Source organism: Phaethon lepturus, unplaced genomic scaffold (assembly GCF_000687285.1).
Source record: "Phaethon lepturus isolate BGI_N335 unplaced genomic scaffold, ASM68728v1 scaffold4319, whole genome shotgun sequence".
In the NCBI taxonomy this organism is placed as follows: Eukaryota; Metazoa; Chordata; class Aves; order Phaethontiformes; family Phaethontidae; genus Phaethon; species Phaethon lepturus.
Window position 1 is genome coordinate 31,145 of NW_010564053.1, and position 26,963 is coordinate 58,107.

At 42.3% G+C, this 26,963-nt stretch overlaps 1 protein-coding gene across 1 annotated transcript in view; it reads left to right on the forward strand.

Annotated features, from left to right (window-relative positions):
* LOC104614608 (sodium channel protein type 5 subunit alpha-like) overlaps window positions 1-26,963 on the forward strand; it is a gene marked incomplete at both ends in the record, with an annotated part of 67,544 nt that overhangs the window by 25,540 nt on the left and 15,041 nt on the right. Inside the window, 4 exons of the mRNA XM_010294731.1 lie at window positions 7,694-7,757; window positions 20,356-20,497; window positions 22,104-22,301; window positions 26,196-26,378. Coding sequence (XP_010293033.1) covers window positions 7,694-7,757; window positions 20,356-20,497; window positions 22,104-22,301; window positions 26,196-26,378 — 587 coding nt within the window. The remainder of the gene's footprint in view (window positions 1-7,693; window positions 7,758-20,355; window positions 20,498-22,103; window positions 22,302-26,195; window positions 26,379-26,963) is intronic.

Consider the following 26,963-nt stretch of genomic DNA (forward strand, 5'->3'; position numbering starts at 1 on the left):
AGCCACTCCTCCCCAAGCCTGTAGCGTTGCATGGGGTTGTTGTGCCCCAAGTGCGGGACCCTGCACTTGGCCTTATTAAACCTCATGCAGTTGACCTCTGCCCATTGATCCAGCCTGTCCAGATCCCTCTGCAGAGCCCTCCTACCCTCCAGCAGATCAACACTCCCACCCAACTTGGTGTCATCTGCAAACGTACTGAGGGAGCACTTGATTCCCTCATCCAGATCATCTATAAAGATATTAAACAAAACTAGATAAAGATATTGAATGGAACTGGATGAGACAAGCCACTGGTTTATAGGTTGTTTCCATCCCGTTCCTCCTGCATCTCAATATTACTCTTTTCTTTGATCACAGTTTCACATTACATGAAAGTGTTGGCTAAGGATCCCTAAAAAAATCCGTACCTCTTACCCGAACTGATACAGGGAATTTAAAACTTGACAAGGTTCTGGGTGGGTGAGGTTTTTTCCTTCTCTGCTTTACTTCATATTCTGACAACATAATTTCTCACTTTGTATTTCTCCAGTCTTTTTTTTTTTAGTGGGATAGGGCTCTCTATTGTTCCTTATTCAGTCCTGACCTTAGGCTTGATTTACCTTGAAAATACTGTGTATAGTAGATTTTTTCACCTATCTTTTCACCCTCTTATTCCCTTGTACTTATAAATGTAGTAAGTGGTGCAGACACAGCCCTCCGTTAGCCTCCAGAGATACTACACGCTGACCTTTCATCTTAAACTTTGTCTTCTGTCTTTTAGTCAGTTTTTGATCCAGTTCATTTGTTTTCTTTCTCACAGTACAAGCTGGAATATTTTCTTTTTTTTTTTCTGGCATCTGTGTGTAATCACAAATGCATTTGACCCTTGTAGCAGCTTTTGATTTTAATTCCTTTGTGTGAAACATACAAAAAACCCCAAACACCGAAACAAAAACCTCTACAACACTTCCAGAGAGCACACTTCAGCATTTTGCTGCCTATTCATGTGAAGTGTACATCTAAACAAGCGGTACTAAATATGCCTTTAGTTACATGCCACGCAGCCTACAGCTCTCAGAGCGTGGGTCTGCGTGACTGGTCAGACACAGAGACATGGTAGGAGGTTATCTGAAGATGTTTAAAAGCCAGCATGTGCATCTATTGCTAGTCATTGCCTCCTGTCTCATCTTCCTCAGGATGCTCATGGACCTGGCATGGTCTCCAAGCCAATTTGACAACATCTAAATTCTCTGCTCCCCTCTGGTTTGCAGAGACATCTCCTGATGTGCTTTTGTTCCCTCCTGATGTGCTTTTCCTTCCCTCAGACCATACAGGCAGCACAAACCAGGTGCTGTGGATCTCTGAGGCTTTCAGAGCTTCTTCCTAGTGCACGGGAGCCATCTAGCAGAGGGCTTGATTGGTATTTTTAGTGGCTTTTTCTCAAAAAGGGAAAAAGCTGGTACTGTGAAAATTGGAAACATTCTTTTCTGTGCCTGGTGACTCCTGAGCCCTGGCTGGGAAACCGCTTCTCTGGCTTGCCTCGAGCACGGGGAGAGGCACTGATGGGAGCCCAGCAGAGACACTCCAGCTTAAGGAGAACACTTTCCTGCCAGCACCTTGTTGTACGGTTCTCTATGACCTCTTCCCAGCCTCTCCGTATCTCCTGCAGGATAGCTCACGCCAGGAATTCGGGGCTGTAGCTACCCTGAAGTCACATATTAGGCAATGCAGTATGTAAGATCCTCAAACAAAAGTTGGCTGCTTGGACTCTGCCCCTTTCCCCACCCTGCCATCCTCACAATTAACTCCTCCTGTTCCTTTTCCAGGCGAAATTTTGAAAATGCCCTTGCGGATGGTTCCGGGGTAGGGTGGCAGGAGAGGGGTAGGGCAGAAGCAAGCGCCCGGGGAAGAGGGGGGAAGGATGGGAAGCGCGAGGGGAGAGGAGAAGACCCGAGAGCCTGCGAAACCCAGCAGAAGGGCTCCAGCAGGAGATGCCAGGGGACAGCAGAGGACACCCAGGGCCCCTGTCATGGGGTGAGCAACAGGAGAGCAACTGATTATTATAATTATTTGCAACCCCTTTTAGCAAGGAAGAACTAACTGGCGGTGCCATTTATTCCCAAGCATTCTTCCCTAATAATACCCTCAACACAGCCTGTTCCATCGCTTTTGTGAGGCATGTTTTTCATCTTCAAACTCAATTTCATTTATTAGAGACTTCACCGTATGTGACACAGCGTGCACACAACAAGTGCAGCACGGATTCATTTTAATTATTGTGTGTTACCAGGAGGTACAGTGTGTTTGTGCCGGTGGGCGAAAGGGTGAGGAGGGGGTGTTATCTATTTTGTTGCTGTGTCACGTATCACAACTGTAAGGTGATGGGGCTTTCTGAATTGCGTTTTAAATTTGGAATCGAGACATTTGGTGGCTGTTAGTGCTCTATGCCAGCCGTAGCGCAGGGAGAAAGCCTCCAACCAGCAAGCACCCATGTGGCTGCAATAAATAGTCTGAGATAACAGACACCTCTCTGAAGTTTTTGTTAGAAAGTCAGCCAGAGGACTCCACTCCGGGCAGTGGCTAATGATATCTGAATGCTGCTCTTTATGCGAGTGTGATAGTATATAGGGTTTTTTTCAAACTGGAATGAATTTGTTGTAAGATGAGTCAAAATATCATTTCAGTTGGGTCTTCGAAGGAGGATTAGAAGCTGGACTCAGAAACCATGTTTTCTAGGCTGACTCTAACATTTTTTATTTTTCTGAACTGGAAAATTTTCCTTTCCTTTGCACAGAAATGAGGAGGACTTCTATCCTGCAGCTCGACATACCCCACTGGCTTTCTGCTCAGTGGTGTGATACAGATGTGGAAAGCATAAACTGGAGCATAATTTTAATTCAGATAAATTATTTTTTGAGGAAGTTTGCCTTTTTTTTTTTAAACTGACATAACAGGTGGAGCCATTGTGAATGTTTGCGCTGTTAGAATTGCCTGTTGTAGAAGGGACCAATGCAGAAACCGGAGAGATACTGATAAACCTGAAAAAGTGTAGAATAAAACAGCGGAAATTATGAGAAGCTTAAGGAATTGACTTTGGAAGGAAGAGGTTGCAAGTATAATCTAGAGGAATTTGTGTATTTTCTCACTACTTGCATACAGCTATAACTTTAAAAGTAGGGTCAACACTGTGTGCTTTGAGCAGTGTAAGAGGCAAAGCATAAACTTACGGGAGACACAGCAACTCATGCAGGAGGGAAAATGGGGTGATACATTTTTCATCTTCCTAATGCTGTTGCAAACTTAAACTTTAAGGGACTACTGACGGTTGTGGCTAGGGCTGCTACTTGGTGTCCCTGGAAAGCCAGGAACCCTGTGGCTGTTGAAGAGATTTAATTACTCTGGGTTGATGTAGATGTAACTGAGAGCTGGATTAGTGAACGCTATTTCCTGGGCTGTGTTTAGTGAAAGGTCCCTTGGCTGGTGGTGGGGAAGAGCAGACATTAACCCAACTCCACACTTAGGGTGTTTTGCTGTCTGGGCCCTGTGTCACATCTAAAGACAACCACCAGTAGTCCCTACCAAATAATAATGTAATGTATAACAACTGTGCTGAGTATCATTTGTTATTAACGCTTTCCTCAAAACAGTTAAGAGAATTCATTAAAGGAGCGTTTACTCTTTGATGCTACAAGTATGTCAATGTCAATGCCAGGGAAGATGTGATTCATAGTAGATGGAAGCAAACCTCTACTATTTTCCATCTAACTGGCACAAGTACTAGCTGCAGTGAGGTTATGTAGCGTGAGCTTTGTCATACCTTGTACACAGCAAGGGGTGTGAGTTTGGGCCAAATCTTTACTGTTACTGGTGCTTGAGCCACTCTGGCTGAAGCAGTTGCCATCATCTCGCTATCCTTTGCAGGCAGACAAAACTCTGTTAAGCAGCAGCTTGCTGTTAATCTTTGCAGGATTATTTTACTGAACTCAGCACCTCTAAAACACAAGCCCTGGGAAGACAACACCAACATATGGATTCATTGTACACCTATTTAATGGCAACAGAATCAACCTAACACAAGGAATACTGAGTCAGGAGCGTTGGAGATACAGGGTCTTAGTATGTATTTGTAAGGTTCAAGTACAAATGTGAATCTGTTTTGGAGAAAATAGCATCTGCTTATTAGAAAACATACTTCTGTGGAATTTTTGACTGCTGAGGACTAGCAAGAAATGTTTCGTATTATTGAAAAATAGATGGGTTAGTTTGGCAATAAGGGAGTAAATAATGTGTGACTGACCAGAAACTGATATGAAGGCGCTGTTATTCTGATATTTTTTTTAAAAAATTCTTTTAATATGATCAAGTAATTCTCTTACTCTGGAAATTCCTATAGAAAACTTCCTAAAAGACATTGTATACACTGTAACTGTGACACCAACATTTTAGTGAAGGTGGTAGGAAAAAAAAAGATCATTTCCTTTGGAAAGAATGGCATGTTGCCTAAGGATTATCTACACACACACATACACACACACACACAAATGCCATTGTTTTGGCCTGATTTTACTTTAAACATTGAAAAAAAATTCTACTATACAACCATAGAATAGTTTGGTTTGGAAGAGACCTTTGAAGGTCATCTAGTCCAAACTGTGCTAGACCCTCTCCAACAGGTCTGTGTCTCTCCTGCACTGAGGGCTCCAGAGCTGGACGCAGCACTGCAGGGGGGTCTCCCCAGAGCGGAGCAGAGGGGCAGAATCCCCTCCCTCGCCCTGCTGGCCACGCGGCTTTGGGGGCAGCCCAGGATATGGTTGGCCTTCTGGGCTGGGAGCACACACTGCCGGCTCACATCCAGCTTTTCATCCACCAGGACCCCCAAGTCCTTCTCGTCAGGGCTGCGCTCGGTACCTTCATCCCCCAGCCCGTATTGACACAGGGGGTTGCCCTGACCCAGGTTCACTTGGCCTTTTTCAATGTCATGAAGTTCACATGGGCCCACTTCTTGAGCTTGTCTAGGACCATCTGGATGCCCTACTATGGAGGTTTTCAGTTTTGTTCTCTACTTTTGTTTTGTTATTTTGTTTCCCACTGACATGCAGAAATTTTTCAGTGAAAAAGCTGACAAAACAAACCAAAACCTAACTGGAATCTTCCAAGACAACAAAAAAGTCATTGTGTTTTCAGGTGGAGTTGATCAGTTTGAGCAGTCTGTGTTTCAGAGAGAAAATCTTACTGTAAATTAAAAAGGAGTTTTATGTTCTTTATCCATCTTATATTTAACTGATGGAAAGCTGAGGCCATAGGTTAATATGATACCAAGGTGGTTTGTTCTTAAAAGCAAGAGTTATGGCTGCTTGCTTCTTAAAGACCTCTGATTGCCTGGCATGATTGATTGAAATCCAAACCACTTGCTTTGAATAACAAATTGATTGTTGTGTGCATTTTTGATAATACAGCGATTTGTTCTCTTGGGTATAATATTCTAATCTCCGCTTCATTTATCAACAATGAATCAACAATTCAGCTCTTCCTCAGGCTGAGGTTTGGCATGGTAGCTGTGACACTCTTGCACAGTTCCAGACTCCGAGGTGAAGATACCCCCTCCCTGCAACATCTATGCACTCGTCTCAGTATGCATTTCATAGCACTCTTTGGCACCTACCCTATTGCTTGTTTTAGAAATGTAAATGTTTAAGTCAACAGCAGACATCAGAATTTGTCTGTTCTTGAGATTTTAAATTTCTTGTTTGTGCACAGAGTCTCTCTTTCCTCTCTACTTCTGTGCTCTGACTCTGTTCTCATCTTCTGATTTGGTTGACAAGGTGTTGGTTCAGTCTTTCAACCAGCACTGTGCTCCAGAGCTTCAGTCATCCCTCGAAGAAAATGGTCAACGCACAGTGACAGATCTATGGTCCTCCTGGTCTTAGCATTTGCAGCATGAAAAGCTGCAGTTCCCAGGGAGTAGTGCATGGTAGTCAAACTCAGGGTACTCCATGTGGTGACCGTTTCATAACAAGTTGCAGAACCTCTGCAGTTGTTGGTCTCTCTTTTTCTCATGGTTGTGCCGTGTTCCCTCCACACCCCAGAGTCTGATGGGTTTGTGTTACTATGTATCCCAAATGAGATACCATCCGTCCTGAGGAAAGCAGAAGTCCTTCACCAGGAGAAGTGGAGGGTGAAAGGAGATGGAAGACACAGCATCCTTCCCCCATTTGTGGTGATTGATCACAGATCTTTAACCATATTGAATACCTGCGTATTGCTGTCAGTCAAGATGTTTCCATAGAAAGCCCACATGTAAGACAAGTGGAAAAGCATACAGTCTGAAAGGATATATGCTCTGATAACTTCTCAACACCATCACGTGCCCTCGTAGCCACAAGCTCATGGACAGTAATTCCCTCTTGGCATGCAACAGGGCAGGGCTTTTCCACTGCTCGCAGCTTACTGAGAAAGCCACAGCACATCTGTTCGGTAGCTTGAGCCATTGAGCATTCTTTGCATAGCCTGCCTAGATAAGCTGTCACTCTTGATTTTTAAAACATTTCACAAGAGAGAGTCAGCCTAGAATGGAGAACCTCTTCTGAGCACCATCTTGCAGAGGCCCTTCTGCTTACAAACACATGCTGCGCGAGGCTACCACCATCATGTCTTATGTCAACAGGGGATCGTGTCCTCTCTGCTGCAGCAAAGCACACGGGTGTATCTACCCTCCATCAGTCACCAGCTGTCCTCTGTTTTGCATTTATTATATTTCTAGATCAATGTTTTTATCCACTCTCCCATGTTGCCATTCAGATTTTAGAGATGCTCCTTAGAACGTCTCTTTCCTTCAGACTCTCTCTGGAAAACAGATTTTGCTTATCCTTTTGAGAAGTTGGTCTCCTGTTCTGTTTCTCTGGATGTTAGGCTATGATGACTGGGGACAGAAGAGGGAGTGTGTACACAAAGGCTCTCATTAGCCTGGGGATGCTAATTTCCTTAAGCCTTAGTGATAGTCAACCAGGGAATGATCCAGAGCACTTAAATTCAGCTTGCTCCTCTGAGTGTCCCTAGAGAATTGTCTGTCTCTCTCCATTGCCGTTACAGATGACTATGTTGGTAAATATTTGTCTTTATGAATATTTCCTTGTTTGTTTAACACCTTTAACGGTGATTTTTTCTGTTTCTTTTGCTTTATACTGTATTTTTTCCATGCTGAGCAGAATCCACCACACTGGGGGAGTGGGCTGCTTTGTTAGTATTACTACATTTTGACTTACAGTTGGTTGCGTTTTTAACCTATGGAGTCAGGAATTTCCAGCACAAACTTCAGTTAATATGTATCTCACCAGTGTAGAGTCTAAGCGTTGTGGACAAGCTTATGGTTTGGTTTCACTACGTAGTGCTATACTGAATTCAGTTACGATGTTCTTGGTTAGAACAGCCAGGGACACGGCTAGATGATGTTTCCTACAAACGTTGCCCACATCCCTGCTGCCACATTATTAAACAGGTCAGATTTGGAGTACAGAGAGTGCTTAAAGACCTTCGAAAAAAATATATTTGTTTTTACAATTTGTAAAAGCTAAAATTAGCAAAACAAAGCAAAAGCATGCCATTCATCTCTCAATTACTGTCCCAATTGTATATGCTGGTTGCTGGATGATATTTGTGAATGTTATCGCTCCCAGAATGTACTTGTTAAAAAGCCATTTCTCTATTTCTGTTGCAGTGAACTATTTCGTAAAAAATGGTACAGAAGATGTGTTAATGTGCGGCAATAGCACTGATGCTGGGTAAGTGCTTTAAAAAGATCTTTACTTCTGATTTTTTTTTTTACTTTTTTTTTTTTTACTATGTTTTCCTTCAGTTCTGTCCACTTCTTACCAGCATGAGGTGTATATTTCAACTTCCTTGTGTCAGTCATAATAGGAGGTAGGATAATGACAATATTGTGCATAGTAATACAATTTTCTGGGCTGCAGGGAAGGGAAATTTGTGTGTGTCACTTATTCAGGTCTAAAATCTTTAAGGGCCTTATTACAGTTCTTTTTCAATACATTTGAATTTCTCAGTAAAAAAAACGGTGAAAACTAAGCAACACTTTGGTGAGTGGAGGGTATTTTAGAGGAAATGAAAGATGAATGGAAAGAGAAAAGCTGGAGGGATTTAGACTGATGATGAATTCTTGGCTTTTGGCAAAGGAAGATAAATAAATCAACAAATGCCAGTCCCAAAAATAACATGCTTTGGAGGTGGGAAGGTACTCAGTTGAGACTTCTGATCTACATTTGTACATGATATGTTTATAGACTACATGTGTTTAATTTTCTTATAATTTAGATGAAGAAGAGATCCAGAATAATTCCTGTGGTATACTAACTTACTCTGCATAAAGGACTTTATTCATATCCCTACCATCTGTAGATGCTAATGGTTCCTCCTGCATCCAGTTCGCAGGGTCTCAGTGCGTTGTCTGAGTGTGTGGTTTTATTTGACAGATTCTCATGATCTTGATGGAAATGGAAGAGTTCGGGTGGGACGGAGAGAGATAGGATCTTATGTGGGCAGAGGAGATTATAAACTGTGCAAATATTGTAGGCTGTCAGGAGTTGTAGGAAAAGGAAGAAAAGACCTTAGACTGGTGGGATGGATGAGCTTTTGATTTAAATACGTGAGAGTATTTGAATCAGGGAGGTGGATGACCTGGGTCAAGTGAGGGGAGAAGTTGAGATGATCTACTTTTGGAGGGAGATGTTTTGAGTTGGTAGAAATAAATATGTAAGACTGAAAAAAATAAGTGTGAAAAGAAGCGCGTGTGCACAAGGAGACAGCAGGAAGATGAAGGGAAGGTAAAATCTAAACTTGCTTATGGACAGGATGGCGAAAAAAGCCATGGGGTCCTGGAGAGAGACATTTTACTTTCTGCTGCTACTGTCTACACCCATATTTACATAAAACAACGGGAAAGCTGTAGTGTCAGCCTTCCCTCTGCATGTCTTGTGTGTCTGATCTGTATTGCCAGTCTCATTTAGACTGTAAGCTCTTTGGGCAGAGGGCCATGCTTTCCTCTTTGTTCCAAGGAAGGTACGCTGTCAGCATTCATTAATTAAGTGCTTTATTGATTATAATACATTGCACTTATCCAGGCTCAGGGTGGACTCTATGACTACTGGGATGTTTCCTGGGCATCCCAGGATTTGGCAATCTATCTATGCTGGTGGACCTCAGCCTTTGCTAGCCAATAGGCAATAATATGGAGGAAGAAATGTTCTGCACAGCAACAAAGTTTTGCACAGCATGAAATATTACACATTGTTCTCCCTGATGACCTGAACTGTGATGGTGGCCAGCTGCTAAGGTCATGTACAATGTCAAAAGGGTTGATTTAGATTATAGAGACTTTGTGAGGCATAGTTTAGGAACTGCTGCTTTGGAATTGCCCAAATGGTGGAAAGTTAAATACCGATCCAAAATCCATGGAGTATCTACCTATTAGTAGCCTGTATGGATTTAAGGGTTGGGTTCTAGCAAGGCATATTAGCAAAAACACTTTTATCTCCTTCACTAGAAAGTCAATAAATTGCAATGTCAGCAAAAAGCCATGACTGGAGAAAGCCTCTAGTGGAGGCACTATACTATGTGAGAGAGTCACAGCCTGAAACAGCTAAGGGAGAACTTCCAGCTCTCGTGTATAACAGGAGTAAAATGCCACCCCCATGTTTAGAGTCCTAGTGCTTTTGACAAGTACATAAAAACTATCGGTGTTTGTGCCATTAAGGGAAACCCCCTTTCCCTTTGTGCATCAGTTCTTTCTTCTTCAGCATCTTGTTGTTTTAGTTAAGTATTTGATACAACTGGGTAAAGTTTGGTTTTAAATGCCTAAAAATGAGCAATAAATATGCCTGCTTACACTGTTTTTTAGCTCAGGACTAGCAAGTATTGTCTCACCTGCTATACTTTGCACAGAGTTCCTGCTGTTTAAAGACATGGAGATATTAGGAAGATGATCCTAAGGCCTCAGAGGACTTGCAAAATTGTGTATGCCCATCTGTTTAGGACAGAGAGACCATCATTTACAGGCTGACATCTAACAGAGTGAGATTTGTTTTTTCTTATCCTTCAATGGTCAAAGCCAAGAGCAAATGCGTTCAATAGTAAAACACAAAATCTGAATGTGTAGGACCTTCTGGGACAGGCTGCACCACAGGATCAGGGGAGGTGAGTTAAGAGTGAGTGGATGCATCGGACTGTGGTTCCCCCATCTGTTAGTAATGCAATTAATGGCAAGTGAAGATGCTTAAGTTGGGAACACATCAAGGCATCAGGAAGGGGGATCAGGAAAGACAGTTGGCGAGGTCACGTCTAAGTGTTCACAGCATTTTTGGAGTGTGCTTCTGCACCCAATTTGGAGCTTGAATTTGTCAACCCCTGGGGTACCCTGAGGACCCAAAGGAGATGTGAGGAAGGGTGGTGTCATGTATGCACCCCCAGAGGGGTTTGCTGTTAGAGTGAGGCGTATCTGTGTTGTGGCTGGGATATTAAATCTCGAGGTAATTGACAAAGCCATTTTAGTGCATTTTTAAAAGCATGTTAATGACACTCTGAGGTTTGGCTGGTTGTTGTTATTATAGAAGAGTGAAAAAAAATTCTAAATAAATCTACTATGGCAACTATTAGGTGATGAGACTCAGATGGTCTGATGTAAAAGTGTGTGGTGATGGAGACTGCAACCTGAGCTGGAGCAGCAGGCTGAAATCAGCAGGGAAATGATCATCACTAGATGCTCTATCACAGACAACCTAATTATCTCCAAGGTGGGGCCTTTATTACATTACTAGAAGGGACTGTTTTCTGAACAAGCACCCAAGCTGCCAATAAAGCAGGAGGTAATGGATCTAGCTAATATTGATTCTAGTTCAGAAGGGATTTGAGTAGATGTATGTCACTCAGCAGTAGCAAACAAGTCTCTAGTACTTTAACTGGCAGCTGGAAGAAAAAAACGTTTATTTATGTTTTTAGGTGTGCTCAAGCAACCTCAAGGAGCTACATTAAAAATCACATTGCAGAGACGTGGTAGGAATACTGTGGAGATGGCATATTTCTTGTTTGCACAAGGACTAACCTGTCGGTGGGTTTTCCCACATGATGCCTCAGAAACTTCCTTCACGATGCCTGAAATTTGATTTTGTTTCATTTAATCAAATAAAACTTCTGTGTTGTTTTTAATTTAGTTTATCCAGCTGCATTTTTCCCCTTGATGTACTGCAAGAATTTGCTTTGTATTTACAAGGAACAGATAGTCCAATGGAAACAAGAGGTAATGTTTGGAGTAGAAGGAAAATCAAATAATTGTGATCAAAGATGCTCTTTTGCTCAAAGTGAACACTAGTGACGCGTGCTCGCTGTTTCACATCAAGCACAGTCAGAACACTACATTAATGGAAAAATCCTCTGCTCTCAGATGTGTGTCAGAGATTGGTCAGACACTGGAAGCAGTTCTAGCAGCAAGGCTCTTTTATTTAAAAAAAATGTAGAATAACAAGAATTATTCATGTTTCTAGATGTGTTTCAGGGTTAGATTTGGTTGTTCTTTTGGATGTTGCTGCACTGGAATTTGTCCAAGTTGATTCTCTTTGCACTTTCAGCTTCTTGTATTTGATTTTGTTAAAATAAATGCAGAAAGCTCAGATAGATTGTCTGATTTTCAAAGAGATTACAAATTCTATAAATTTGCATTTCAACTTAATTCCAAGTGTAGTGGCTTATCCAATTTGAACACCTTGTTTTAGCCCTGAGCAAGGTCCAGTAAGTATCCGGTACTATGATCAAACTGTACCAGATATGAGCTAGGAGTAGAAGCTGAAAGCTGCTCTAGCCTTTATGAGATCCTACCTTAGCATCAAGTGGACTGTGCATTGCAAGGGCTGTAGGAGAGCAGGTTATAGCAAGTAGCATCATACACTGCTTATAATCTGGCATCACCGGCCTTTTGAAGGCATCTACCCTACTGTACGAAAGTTTGCTCTTGAGGGCAAAATTACCAGGTATCCACAGATGAGTATTTATGGAGATAGTGCCAAAGGGAAGGCCTGTAGTCAGACACAGTGCTTTAGGATGTGCTCGGGGACCTACAGCCAGGACAAACCCCGGCACTCTGTGCCTGGCCCCAGGCAATGGGACATGACCAACAGCAGGCGAGAAGTGAGGGAGCCTCCAAGGGCACTGCTGTCCTGGTCCCATGTTCAGATCCAACAAGGCGTCCTGCTAAAGCACATCAGCAGTGCCTCTACCAGGTATCACCCTGCTGTGATCATCAGACCAAATCTCCCCACGAGTGGGCTGTGGGAACCGTTGCATGTCAAGCTGCGCCAACCTGCTTCACGTTGCTCATGCAGTTATGGCTTGCTCCTTCTCCGTGACTATTAATCATTCATTTTGACGAAATGACCAATACTGCAGATTCCCATGCTTCCCCACAGAGTAAAGGCTTACAGGGGCTACAGCAGCGTGGAATTATCTGTCCATGAAAAAGAAAAATACATTTAAGCTCCAAAGCATTTCCACTTTTATCCCGTTGTAATTCACAGGGACATTTTTCTGCTGTGCTTTGACTGCTGGTTTTTCTTCCCCTTCTGCCTGAAGGTTTGGAAGAGCAATAGAAACAGCAAGAAAATTTGTCCATCAAGAGAAAGAGGAACAGACAAGATGCTATCAACGTACAAAGTAAACAAGCAGGAAAAAAGAGAAACTTATTTCTGTTCTTTTTACTTTTTCACTTGCAACTACAACAGGGAGCTGGCTTTTCACAAAAGTGTGCACGTTTTAAGTCAGTTGTGTCCCTTTAGGATCTCAAGGTCAGGCTGCTCAATTTTTTCACAGGATATGTCCTGTATATTCAGCTCATGGGCAGGAATAGTCTACGAGCTCATACTGACGATGAAGGCATTATTTGCATCGTGTCTGTACTTGATATTGCCAGATTGTATGTACTTGGTATTACCAAAAGACTAGTGAATAGGAAGGAAAAACAGCCAGTAAAGCTACTTCAGGATGCAACAGGGAAGCACCTTTGGCAACAGCATCCTAGTAACTGTTGCTATAGAAACTTTAGCTACCTTTATCCTCACTATGACCTTGATATTTCTTAACAGAGTACATTGAAATAATGTATAGCATGGGGCAAGGTTCTAGATGATTTGGGAAATTCTGCTGTCACTGAGCTTATTGCATATAAGGGGTGAAGGAAGGATCATGTGGTATAATGCTCCTCAATATTTTTGAGTGAGTCCTAACTCTTTCTAAAGTATCATCAGAAAAAAACTTTGTTTCCTTCTGTGTTGTGGCATTTTACTAAGGTAATTAATACCAACACATACAATTGCATCAGATGCCTGTTTTCATAGTCACCGTGAGTACCGAAAGCAACATTTTTATGGCAGGTTCTCCACGCCACCACACTGGGAGCATATTCATCACTTTGATCTCTCTGAGCTACAGCAACATTCCTTTGCCTTTATGCATCCTGCGCACGGTGATTTAAAGCTTCTTGCATAGGCTTATCACACCCCTTAAGGGTAGAGGAGAAACATGCACCGCGCAGCGGAGCAGCGCTGCTATCAGATGCTTCCACCAATGCCGCTTTGCACAGCCCAGCGCTGCAGAGCCTGGAACGATGTGTATGTCTGCCAGAAGAACACGTCAAGCAGCATGCTCTCCCACAGCTCTTAGTCCCCCGACTGCGAGCAAACCACCCAGTAACACAGCCCCAACCGCGCTGGAAATTGGGGAACCGCAGCAGACAATAATGCACCCAGTCAGTTCTTTTATTCTGCTGCTGGCAATTGGGACCGCTGCAGTTCGGAGTCGCCTGAACTTAAATCTGTATTATTATTTTTATTATTATTATTACTGTCTTAATATAAGAAGGCCCCAGATTCAGGCTCTGTTGTGTTGGATGCTGGGCGAGTACGGTGAGGAGAGGCCCCTTGGCTTGACGAGTTTGCGTTTCAGAGGTAAAAGTCCGTGGATGGGTTGGGGCGAAGATGGTGCTCAGATGTCTTAGTTGCATATACGTACTCCCGAGGAGTGACAGGAATGGCCAAGGTCAGGAGAAACAACCAGTCACAGGTGATCTCTGGACTAGCCAACTTTGTCAGACAGGTCTATGGTCTGGCAGTGTATGTTTAACCTGCTGGTGAATGGGTCCATCACAGGGAGCGGGCTCGCGGGGAGCTCCGGCATGCGCCTAGTGGGACTGGTGTGTTCATAACACTCGCCAGACTCAGTTCAATGGGATACAGCCGGCTGACGAGTGGGAAAGGCTGGAAGAGCTGGTGCAGTGAGGAAGGGGATATGGTTCCCAAATGTGGCGTCTTCAAACATCACCAAAGTGAGGATATTTTGGAAAGAATGAAATGTGTTGTTTAAACTTCCAGAGCTAATAGCCTAATTACACCCCAGATTAGTAAGCAATATTAACAAACTTTACTACCAATCTTCAGACTGTACAGCATACCTTAAATTAATTTAACTTGATTCTGATGTAAATCGCATAAACTTTTCCACCCACTCTGTGTTGGTTACAGTGACACAAGAATGAGGATGGTTTGCTTGTGGTGAGAAAGCCTCTCACTTGAGTATGAGAAAAACCACAAAGCAAGCGTATCACCTGAAAGGTGCTGCAGGGGCCATGGGCATAACTTTATGTATTATACAGGCTTAGGGGCAACAATACCAGTCCCCACTCCTAGGGATCAGTGGTGTATTTGGAAGATCGTGTCTCTGGTTAAACAACAGCAGAAGGGGTTAAATCCAAATCCACTCAATTCTTAAGGATGGGTAATTATTACCTCTTTATCAAAGCTGTAACAAGCTCATCAGCCACATGAGAAAAGCAGACTGACTATGGGCTACAGTCTTCATTAAGCAGGAAGCTGTCATTATGTTTATGATGATAAATTGTTGCCCTACGTTTTGTTTGATGGGTTAGACAGAAGATCCGGTGTCTGGCCACTGGACTGAGTGAGAAGAAATGAGAGTTTGCTTACCTTGCTGCAGCATGAAGTCTAAAAAAAGCCACCTTGCAGCAGAGGGAGTTCCTCCTCTCGCTGTTTGCATGTGTGCATGGGGAGATCTGACGTCTCAGGCTGACACCGGTGGTTTTCCACCTGCCTGAACAAGTAGCCAGTGGGGGAGTCTGAAACATTTTTGTGGGTGCAAGTCTGTGGCATGCGCAGTCTGTGGGTGCTCTGAGCCTGTGAGCAAGCCTGCTCGTAGGCATCTCCTTCCCTTTGCTCCTCCAGTTTCAGCTCCTGGTCGATGTTGCTCTACACTCTTCTTATTTTTGTTTCTTGGTTTGTTTTTTATTTTTTCCTGGGGCATTTGCTTGGATTTGCTTGTACTTCCTTCCTTTCAGACCATTGGCACCCCTTGCTCTAAAAAATGCCCTTCAAAGTCTCTCTGACCCTCTAGATGCCTGGAGTGAGAGCTGCTGGGGGGTCCTAGTCAGACCTACCCAAGGCGGAGCATGCCTCTGCGAGTCAGGTGGCAATAGTGGGGAACTGTAAGTCAGACCCTCCAACCATGATTAGTCTTTAATATAACAAAAGGAGAAAGAGCAGGGGAAGGAGAGCGACCTGTGGCTTTCAGGCAGAGCGAGCACCTGCCGACAGCAGCTCCTGGCTTTGGCTGGGGTGCTGCTGCCTTTCGGCCCCTTTCTCCCAGTCGCCCTTACAACATCCGTTTTTAAAAGTATTGCCCTGTTTCAGGATGGGTGGTTTTATCTTGTCAGGTAGGAGAAACTGTTAGTCTAAGGATATTTATCTGTTCCCTCCCCAAGCTCTGCACGGTATGCACTCCTCGTTTGGCTGCGGTTCTTCTCCCTCAAAGGCAAGAAAGTGAGAAAACATGGAAAGTGCAGAGAAAAGCACTCAGGCCTGTGACCAAAAGGAGATCTAAGCCTCTTGTTTGTGGCCTGAGGACTTTAGCACAAGGAGGCAGATTGAGGAACACTCTACCATGCACATCAACAAGCCTTGGAGGCTGCGGGCGGCCATCTCGCAGGGTGTTTCCATTCCTCTGGAACTGGCCATGTGTCAAAGACATCCGCTATAAATGTTTCAGCTTGGTTTCTGCATTCTTGGGCTTAAGCTGTGACCTAAGCAGGAACACTAAAGGGGCCTTACCACAATATGTTTTTCTTTTTTTAATTTTTGGTGTGTCTGTGGTATGCACTTTATCTCCCATTATCTCTTCTTTTATAAACAATTTGGTGTAGCAAGCCATAGCGTGCTTCTGCAACCTGCACCAAATGAAAGCGCAGCCTTTGCCTTACAGACGTCGTAGCTGACATCAGCAGCTCTTTGATGCTAACTCCTGGTAACACACGGACAACCCTCCCTGTATTTTCAGGAATGAATGTTACGATCTAGCACACGGTTGTTTTACAAATCTTCTTTTATTGCACAACCCTATTGGCCACCACAGTCTGGATCAGCAGGTTACTTGCCTTGCCTAGATTAAACTCTTGAGCCAGAGCATTTTGTAATTATGCCCCTCAGCTACGACTCTGGCATTCCCAATCTGTGTTATTTAAAAGAAAGCTGTTTCTTATGTTCTTTAATTTCCTGTACCAATGCCAGCTTACAATGGTGATTACAGCCTGATGGATAGGTAGATAGACTGATGCTTTTAACTTTTCTGAATCAATGACACTAATTTTATTGTGATCAATTGAAGAGCATCCTGTGAGGCTCCTGTGGAGGATGTTATATTTATGTAGCTTGTTGTTGTTGCCCATCTCTGTGCATCAGAGGAGAGTGCAATCCTGTGAAATGCTTCCCCGAGGTAAAAGAAGCTAAAGAGTTTGCTGAAAAACCCAAAGGGGAAGGCTTAATATTATACATCGAAGGCGCTTCAGCAAAATCTCGAGACTCCTTAAAAAAATCCACAGAAAATATAGTGTGAGTTGCAGAATAATATTCTCACGTGAGGGTCTTACACCTAAATGTAGAGTGTTTTTTCGGGGAAGCATCACTTTGTTTTCCTCTCGGTGTTTTTAAGGCATTCCCACATCCCATGGGTTATCGCTTCTGCCAGCTACAAAAGAGGGTGAGTAAGAATAAGGAGTTGAAAAGTAAGGTATTTTGTCTCAAGTGCCTAGTCTGCGTAAGAAGGATGTGAGCCGGCATTAATAGCATTTTCGAGATGGAGTTCATGCTTTTTGTGCTGAAGACACCTTGTTTGAATGCTCTTACACCTGAACATAATATTAGAGAACCCTGTACGCTCACTGCGGAGTCATACACCTCTTTTCACACCAGCAATCTATCGCTGAGCGGAAAAGCTTTTAGAGACATGTAAAGACAGAATGAAACGTGACAAAATGCTAACTGTATTATAAACAGAAAATATTAGTCTGAGGTACCATTGATCAGTTCCACAGTTAGAGGAGTTGCATCTCCGTGTCCTAGGACTTTCCAAGCAGTTGTGGTAAAGTCCTTTGAGCAGTTGCTGTAATGTTCTGCATCGAAACAATTTCCCCAAGAAGCAACATTGGCAGATTGGCAGTGAACCTAAGAGTGACTTCGTAGCCTCTAATCTCACGGTGCCGAGAGGTTCCTGTGAAAATACATCTAAGTGCAAAGCTCCTAATATCACCTTTCTTTCAGACTCTCTTGTTCAAAGTGGTGAAGAGATTAAGAGGAAAGTTTCTGTCATACTGAAATTAAAGGCAAAATCTCCATTTTGCCTAAGATTTTAGGCAGTTTATTCTAGATGAAACCTAACTTCCAATCAACTGCCCCGTCTAGGATTAAGTTCACCACTAAAGTAATCGCCATCCATTTTCTCACAGCTGCATTCAGATGTTTTAGCCGTTAGCAATGACGCTAAAATATGAGCGATGAGACTCATAGAGCTCCATAGAGCTACTTGGGACTGGTCTTTTGCGGAAGACTAAGGAACGTCTGTCCACCTCTGGACACGATCACTTAGCTTCCAGCCAAGAACAGCGTGTGAGCGCAGTCATCTTCTCATGGCAAGAGGAATGAGCCCTACAAAAATTTTCATGTCCTGTCTCGACATGATGTCTTAGCGCAAGCGAGGATCCATTTCTCAGAGCTCTTGAACAGTGTCAGCACCACGTCACTGGCACTGTAGGCCGTCTGCAGCAGCAGATCAGGGGCAGAAATCTCATGTCTCTGTGGCACAGTGACAGCAGATGCTGCCTTTGGGAGAGAGGAGATTTAGTGAAAAGGCTGCCTCAAAAAGGACATGGATATACAAGAGAGATTCAGTGTGCGTCTGCATATTTTAGGGGAAAAAAGCTGAGATTTCTGCATTTTTTTCTCTGTTAACTCAGTAATGTTACTGTAATTTTTATTTGAATGTGGCTCTTACCAGGAAACAATAGATGGTCAAATTAGGAAAAATCTAGAAGGAGGCATTTCTAGACTGGCAGGGAAAAAAAAATAGAAGTGTCTCTCTTTCTCTTTCTTTGAGATACAGTTGCTATTATCTAAATTCTCCACTGATATAAACTAACTTGTCTCTAAGGTGCCAAAAGCACTTATTTTATTCTCGCTTGTGTGTTACATTTAATTCATTAAACATCAACTGTTCTTTTTCACGTCTTATTGCTTTTTCTGAAGACTAGTGCAAACAAGGATACGCACATATTTTGCAATGCTCCAGCACGCCTTTTTTCAGCATTCAAAGCAGACTTACTTAAAAAATTGTGCTTGACTAATGACATTAAATTAAGCTTCTTAAAGTGTTGTTAAATGTCTAATGTTGGTGACTGACACCATAGATTTGTATAGCTTCAAAACCTATAGCAATGTATTCTCATCTCGACATGCAATACAGAGCTGCTGTCCTGTGCTGTAGGGATTTGATACAGTATTAAATGGATATTTTTAAAAAAACAACAAACATCCTTGATTTTCATACTGAGACATACTCTGCTTTCTCAGGAGTCAATTTCTTTTTTGAGTGGCATTTTAAATATTATTTTTATTTCTATTACTGCTTTACATTTCAATTTGTGGCAGTATTCTGCTTTGGTAAAAAATAGCAATGATTGAAACACTCTATGGGTTTTTTCTCAGAGGAAAAAGAGTCAAGAGCTGTACACATCGGATACACTCTACATGATGGTGACGTGTCTAAAATGGCTGAATATTACAATAATCATCCTATCTGATGATTTATATTGGCACAGAATTATACTGGCTTCATCTCTATCTGAAGCATAAGGACAGAGAGAGCTGGTATTACTGCAAATTCTGCTGACATCTTCTTCTCCAGATAGTTAGATGGTTCCCACCTAACAAATTCCCAAATACTGTAGGGCTCCAGGACACTGTCAATGTCCTTGATCTCGTATTATCTTCCTACGCTTCACACAGCAGTAAGCCTTCGCATATTGCTCTATGCCTTCAGTTTCTGATGGGGACGTACCTTATGTTTGGAAAGTGGCTTGTGATATGCAAGAGGTGTGGGGTCTTCTTCTGACTAATCGTATTGCACCGTTCTGTGAGAGAGGGTGGCTCCTTGACCCGCGATCTCTTCTACCTTGTGTTTCTCTTGATGATGCAATTCAGTACCTACATAGTACCGCTGCTGGCTGTAGAGCAGAGAGCTTTTTTTTCCTCCTCTGGCATATGGGGAGAGAAAATTACTTGTAAAGAATCTCAAAGTTTAATGAGAGCCAGTGAAATTCATGCTATCTGCATGTCATTTAATACGTGAATGTGCAAGACACACAAGGAAAACATTTTCCTGGCAGAAAGAGAAAAAATGTCATGACCCCAGACTACAGCTGTGAGTGGAACAAAGGGCTGGGTTTCTTAGATTAAAGTTTTAGTCCTTGCAGGGGGTGAGTGCAAGGTCAGGCATAGTAAGCAGTCCAAAAGGTGCTCAGGTGGCACACACTGATGTCATCCCACCAGTGTCAGACTATGTAACCGGAAAAGCAGGTTCACCATCACAGTATTACCCACAACTGTAACAGGAGACACCAAGTTTATGTCTCTTATTTAGGAATAAGTGCCAATAGAAATCGTATTTAAGAGCTAAAGACCTGCTTAGGCACCTAATTCCTGTCTATTCCAAACATCTGAAATGCTAGGTGCTCATTTGCTGTTGCAGCTTGAGCTATGGTTACCATTTTCCAGTTCATCCTTTCAAAGGAAAAATAAGATTGCAAAGATCTTTGCTACTGTGAATTTAACATCCACCTGTTTCCTGTGTTTTCACCCAGTGAAGGAATTTACCGCTGAGGATCTATGCTCTTAACCAAGACTGTTCAATTTGTTCCCTTGGAAATCAGTTTCTCCACGTTGAGGCTGTCTATGATGCATTTCATGTATGGTCTCTCATGTTTTGCAGCACGTGCCCTGAGGGGTATATATGTCTGAAGGCTGGGGAAAATCCTGACCATGGTTACACAAGCTTTGATACTTTTGGCTGGGCCTTTCTCTCTTTGTTCCGTCTTATGACTCAAGATTATTGGGAACGTCTTTATCAACAGGTATGAGATTGTTTTATTACTATTAAAAATATAAAATAAACACATCATCTCATTACAGTTAAATAACCAATAATTACAGACAGGAAAGAATTGCTGGTTATTAGGTAAACTGTGCTGCGTGTGTTCTGGGGAAGGACCGTCAATTGTTATAATTAATTTATTTTCTTAGGAGTGATGATACCAGAAGACATTAGGCTGGGTGTTTGGGTAAAGGGAAGAAAAATGGTACTGAGAGAAAGTCTTTGAACGGGTAATTTACCTGAATCTAAATGAAATTCACCACTTAATGAAGTTCACTGTGTCACTGCTTAATAATTTTTTTGTTGGCTGGTGTAACATAAACTAATCTTTTGAGTCCAACTCAAAAAAAGGACTAGAGAAGCACGTGTGTATTTGGCATATCTGCATTTGCAAGGCATGATAATGAACAGAAATTCAGCAGATGGCAAGACTACCTGGCACCTTTCGGTTATCCCCGTTGCAAACTTTTCATCATGGACAACCTACAGGCAACTTACAGTCATGTGTGCAAGGTGGTCTGCTAGTAAATGCTCATTTTAGCATGGATCTCCTGAAATGTATGTGAACTCCGAAGAACTGCATGTGATAGTTTGGTACTGAATTACATACCCTGTCCATGAAGGCACTGAAGATTTACTTCTGCATCTCAAAATTGCCAAAACCAAAGCATACTCATAAAGGAAAAGGGAGTTAGTGCTGACAGATACTACTCTGAAGGTACTGAGGTAGACATCTTTAAAGGAACTGGGGATTTCAGCTTCACATGCAGCCAGTTATGCAATTTAATTTCATTTACATTTTCATTTACATTTGCCAGCAATTTACATCTCAGGAAAATGTAAAACAATGAAATGGAAGATTCTTTAAACAACTGTATTTGCTTACTTGGCACAGAGCTGTATGTATGTACAAGTCTGGAAGGCTGAAACTGTCATGGCAAATAAGGCTGAACATCAGTCCCTTTTTTTATTTGACGTTATAATATCACACAGTGGTTTCTATCACTAGCACCAAGTCATTGACCATGGGACATATCTGTAATATAAGCTCAGCCTGTTTCCCTAAACTCCAGTTATGCCTATAAATCTGGTGGAGAATGAGGCCATAGAGTCAACAGCACCCAAGATTTGCTTCTTCTTATCCTGAGGCAGATGTCTAAATAGCCTAGTAAAGGACCTAGACTGAAGCCATCTGAAGGGATACAACGTGAATCCTGCTTGGAAGGTTTCTATGCACTGGACAAAAATAGATTGAGCTATGTGGGGAAAGCTTTCACTGCAGCTGATTATCAGATTATCTATTCTCACAGAAAACCAGCAGAGATATTTGGTAAAGGAGGAAAGCATTCTTCTTTTAAAAATGAATTCTACTAAGGCACATAATTTTTGAATAAGGCATAAAAATTTATTGGTGAGAAGGTTATTTCCTTGCATGTGGTTGTCATCATTGTCATCAGAAGGATTCTGTTTGGGCTAGTAACAGAAACTGAATTCAATTATATTGTAAATCTAAGTTTAAAAAAAGAATTTCTTTCTTTAAAAAAAATTGTAAATAAGTGTTAGTGATTTTATTTTTGTCCTTACAGACTCTCAGATCTGCTGGGAAGATCTACATGCTTTTTTTTATGCTAGTCATCTTTCTGGGCTCATTTTATCTGGTCAACCTGATTCTGGCTGTTGTGGCCATGGCATATGAAGAGCAGAACCAAGCCACTATTGCTGAAACAGAGGAGAAGGAAAGAAAGTTTCGGGAAGCCATGGAGATGTTAAAGAAAGAGCAGGAGGTCAGTAAACTATGTGACGTGATTAGCCTTGGGTGACTTGAACGGATCGTACCTTGAGATTCACATTCTTTTTATTTTATATTTATGTGATAACTGAAGTAAGAGTTTGCTTCAAAGCAAATTAATGTTTATTGTCCTGGACAGAGCTATTACAATCCTTTGTAAAAGAAAAAGGATGGCTCATCCTGCTAGGATTGGGGCCGTTTAGGGTTTACATATCCAGAGTTTAACTGTGGATATGTGGTTTAACTGTACCACACATGTCAGAGAGAAATTTATATTGGTTGTCATATAAGACATTTTAATGATGGTATAACTACATCTACATTTGAGCACAGAATTGCTCTTTTGGCAGCTCAGCCATAGCCCAATCTGAACCTTCTTCTTCCACCATCACTTTAATTCATGATCATTTCCTCACTGTCTCATTCAAACTGACATGTATATCCAACTATCCGATAATGAAGATAAAGATGTAGGATAACCTGTTTGAAGCACATACGATTTAATTCCTGAAAAAGACAACAGGCAGATCTTGAGGTTAAGCTTTGAAAATTATGTAAAGGATATGGATTTAATGTTATGTCATAAACTTAAATAAAACAGGGAGGCCAAATGGTGGATGTAACCATATAGCCTTAATAGCACTGGTTAATTTGCCTGTGGTTTGTGTGGAGTAGAAAGCTTTTATTAAACAGCTGAAGAGAACATTTTTAGGTGTTGTGAACAAGAAGACAATAAGAAATTTAGTCTGAAATAACACGTAGCACTGTAGTTCAGAGAAATAAGTCCTTGATACACAATATAAACTAATATACATAATTTTCTTTTGGGTACATATAGCCTTGGGGCCTAATCCAAAACCCATTTAAATCCTTGGAAAGAAAACAGAAAATGCAGTTGGCCCTTGACAAAGGGCTAGTAGAAGCTTATACATCATCTAAGTCCTTTTAAAGATCTTCTTTGATGGTTTAAGTAATAGGTAAATGAAATTTAGTCCATATGCAGGCACTTTGAACAGAGTAACTTTCTGCCATAACCTAAGGGAGCAAACTGAGCTCCAACATGTACCTATTTTACACAAATTTTCATGTGTTTTGACTCCAGCTGAGCTCTTCCTAATAACAGCCAGCTCTGTCAGCCTCAGCTATAATTAAAGATATTTAAGAATTTCCTTTTGAAGGCTTTGATTTCTGTTAAGCCTGTACACAAAAAAGGAACATTAAGTCGTGAAAGTCAGAATGTGTCAAAATGAAGGTTGCTCGTGAAAACATAAATTGTTCCCATTTATCTATAAGCTTTATAACGTAGTCTTTTCTTCAGCCAACCATATCTCAATTTTCCTGTGTCCTTCTCACTACAAAGGGTGGACAGTGCATGACTCAAGAGCAGCTCTTCGCTTTCTCATCATTTGTTCTGCAGCCTTAGGCCAGCTCAAGCAGACTTCCCGACTCAGGCATTCAAAGCCTGCTTCAAAGACAAAATGACTAACATCCTCAGAGGTTTTCCAGTGACTTTTGTCACTGCTCAGACTCTGTGTGCTTCAAAAATACTCATTTGTATATGCAATACTCCTGGAGAATTATCCCAATTTTATGGAAAGGAAACTTAGGAGTAGAACAATTGGGGTTTATCGTGTTCATTAGTGAAGCTCAGTAATTCTGCAAATCAGCCCCCAACACCTCAAATTAGACATCTGGGAGAAGATGCTCAGGGAAGTGAATTGAGTGGTCTGCTACACCACGTAGCTTTCAGGTGTCCTTCTCAGGTGTCTCACCCCAATCAGAGCTACTCGGTTTTAATCTTGCTCTCCAAGCCTTTATCAAGTTCTTGGTTTTGACTTTCTCACCATACCACTAAGTCCTTGCCTTGAGACATGAACCCTAGAGATAGGACAGTCTAGAGATAACTCCTGTGTCATCCCCATGTCAGGGCTTGTGTGAGCTAAGATTTTCTTCCATCCTTCTCCACCACCCATCCTTGGCAGGCATGCCCAGTCCCAAACTCTGCCCCTGCCCTGGGAGTTATCACAGTGGGTTGGGTTTGCAATGCCTGCAGGGCAGGACACAGTCCAGCCACGGGAACCCAACCAGAAAGGGTAAATAGACGGGACATAGGACACCATCCATGCCCTGAGAAACAATTTGGTCCAAATCCTTTTCCAACAACTGGAAAAAGTATGTAGAGCAGAAACATTTCAACCCAAAAAATAGCTAAGAAAATGCTAAGAAACTGAAAATTAGCTTATTTTGCAGTAATAGTACAGCACGCTTAGTAGCACAACCTACAATATTTTCTAGATCGATAAAATATGTGATGGCAATCAGAAAGGAAAACCAAAAGTCTTTAGACCAGCTTTTACACTGTGCACGATAAAGAGAGCACAAATATAATTGATAGGCCTGCTCGGGGACTATCAGTCAATTTACACAATTGGTCTAACACATTCCTAAACCTGAACTTAACACCAGAAGACTTGCTGAATCCTTATGAAGAGAAAGCACTTCAGCATAGCAATTAAATCAATTGACTCTAAAAAAAAAAAAGAAAAAAAAAAAGAACAGCCTAGACCGGTGTCTGAGCCCTCTTCCTCTCTGCTCTAAGCAGCTCGCTCATGAAAGATATTTCCCACAGGAATTAAGTTTTGTTGTGCTCTCAGCTTGATAGAGCTACCGCTACTCCTTGAAATACATGATTGATTCTTTACACGACTGTTAAGTGCCTTCACTTTCCTTGGACTGATGCCTGTGGGAGGAAGGGAGTATTTTGCTGCAGAGAGCTGATTGCCTGTTTGATTCTAGTGGCTTACAGACAATAGCACTGAGGATTCATCCTTTTCTCCTGTTCCTGGGAACCTGGAGAGCCTTTTTTTTCTTTTTTTTTTTTGGTAATTCACTGGCTTTATGTATTTCGTCTGGAGGGTCTGCAAACGGGCTTGTCTCCGGGCCACTGTTGTGGCTTCCCCTGAGATGCCGGCACCTGACCTCCTGTTTGTGCTCAGAGCCCACGCACTCCTCCCGCCCGCGCCGAGGACGGGCACCCAGCGCGCTGGCGTGGGCTGCGGCTTCCTCCCTGCACGTATGGATTCTTCCTCCTGGCTGCTCATTTGCTTCCACGGCTGCGGCTTTGTGCGCTCAGACCTTGGCGTTCGGCTCCTGCTGGGTCTCTAGCAGCTGCTCCGTTATCAGCCAGCTCTGCCGCGGTCCCACCAGACAGCCAGCGCGGCACGGAAGCGCGCGGCGAAGCAAAGTCCACCTTATCTCCGTGAAGCCCACGGTTTTCTCTTTGCACCTCTCGTCACAGCTGCCGGCGCTGCTGCCTGGGATGGGTGTTGACAGGAACGGGCCGGCTGGTGCTGCCTGCTGTTCCGAGCATCCCTCTGTGACCGGGGCGAAAACCCCCAAGGGGCTGAAGTCCGGCGGGGCTTAATCTGAGGTTCCCCAGCTTGAGATCTTTTTCTTTGGCTGGCACCAGAAGCGTTACTCCAGAGAGGTGTGCGCGGCGTGCCCCGCGGGTGTGTGCGCACAGGCTGCTCCTCCCAGGAAATCCCAAGGGATCCTGCGTGTGAGCAATAGCACAAATCACATTATTTTGTGCAGCCGTTCCTAATGCTCCGTCGTAGGATCTGGGTGGCAGACCTGCACGTGTGCATTTGTACTAGGAACCTGTCTTGCATGTTGTGTATTTTCCTACGGCTAAATGTAGAGGTTAGACCAGTTCCAACCATGTGAGAGAGTTTTATGATTAATGACCACCTGAAATTTTTAATTTATCTCCTATACAACCTTAAAACTTAAGATGGAAAATAATTGCTGAGCAGAGTAATTATTAGTTCTCACTGAGATCCTTAACTCAAATAATAAATTTTACACCTTCTACCATCTTCTGTTTTAGGCACTAGCCGCTAAAGGGATTGACTCAATGTCACTTAGTTCATTGGAAATGTCACCTTTAGCATCCAAAAATGCCAAGGAAAGAAGAAATAGGCGAAAGAAAAAGAAATCTTTGGGGGCAGAAGAGTATGGAGAGGACCAAAGGAATCCCAAGTGTGACCACGATGATGGTCAGAGGAGAATGGTAAGCCATGGTCTGAAACATCACTTATTTCACGCTGTACTTTGCTGGATAGGCCAGGCTCTGAATAGGCAATTAAAGCTGAAACTTTCAGCTATAAAGATATTTAATAGCATAACTGACCTGCAGACAGCCTGTGTTAGAACAGCGGGAGGAAACATATTACCACTTTATTTTCAAAATTAATTAAACATTCTTACAAATCTATTTTGTTTCAATTCTTTTTACCTTCTTTTTTTGCTTCAAGATTACCCACAGTCTGGTTTATTTTCTGACTTTAATTTCATTCATCTGATTATATCTATCCTATCCCTACTAGAGATAAAAAATTCTTAGAAGAAACCTGCAAAGCTTAAAAAGAAAAGAGAGGAGGAGAAAAGAAGGAAACTTGCCTCTGAGGGCTTTTTAAATGCTATACAAAGACATTATTAACATTTTTATATTCCTTTCCCAGTTGCCTTCAAGTCAAAACTTTGTGGCACTTGTTTCTACTTTCTATTGCGGGGAAAAAAAATAGAGTGAGACTGTTGTTAAATAGGTTTTTATATAAATGTTACTGACATGCATGAATATGAATCTGCACATGCT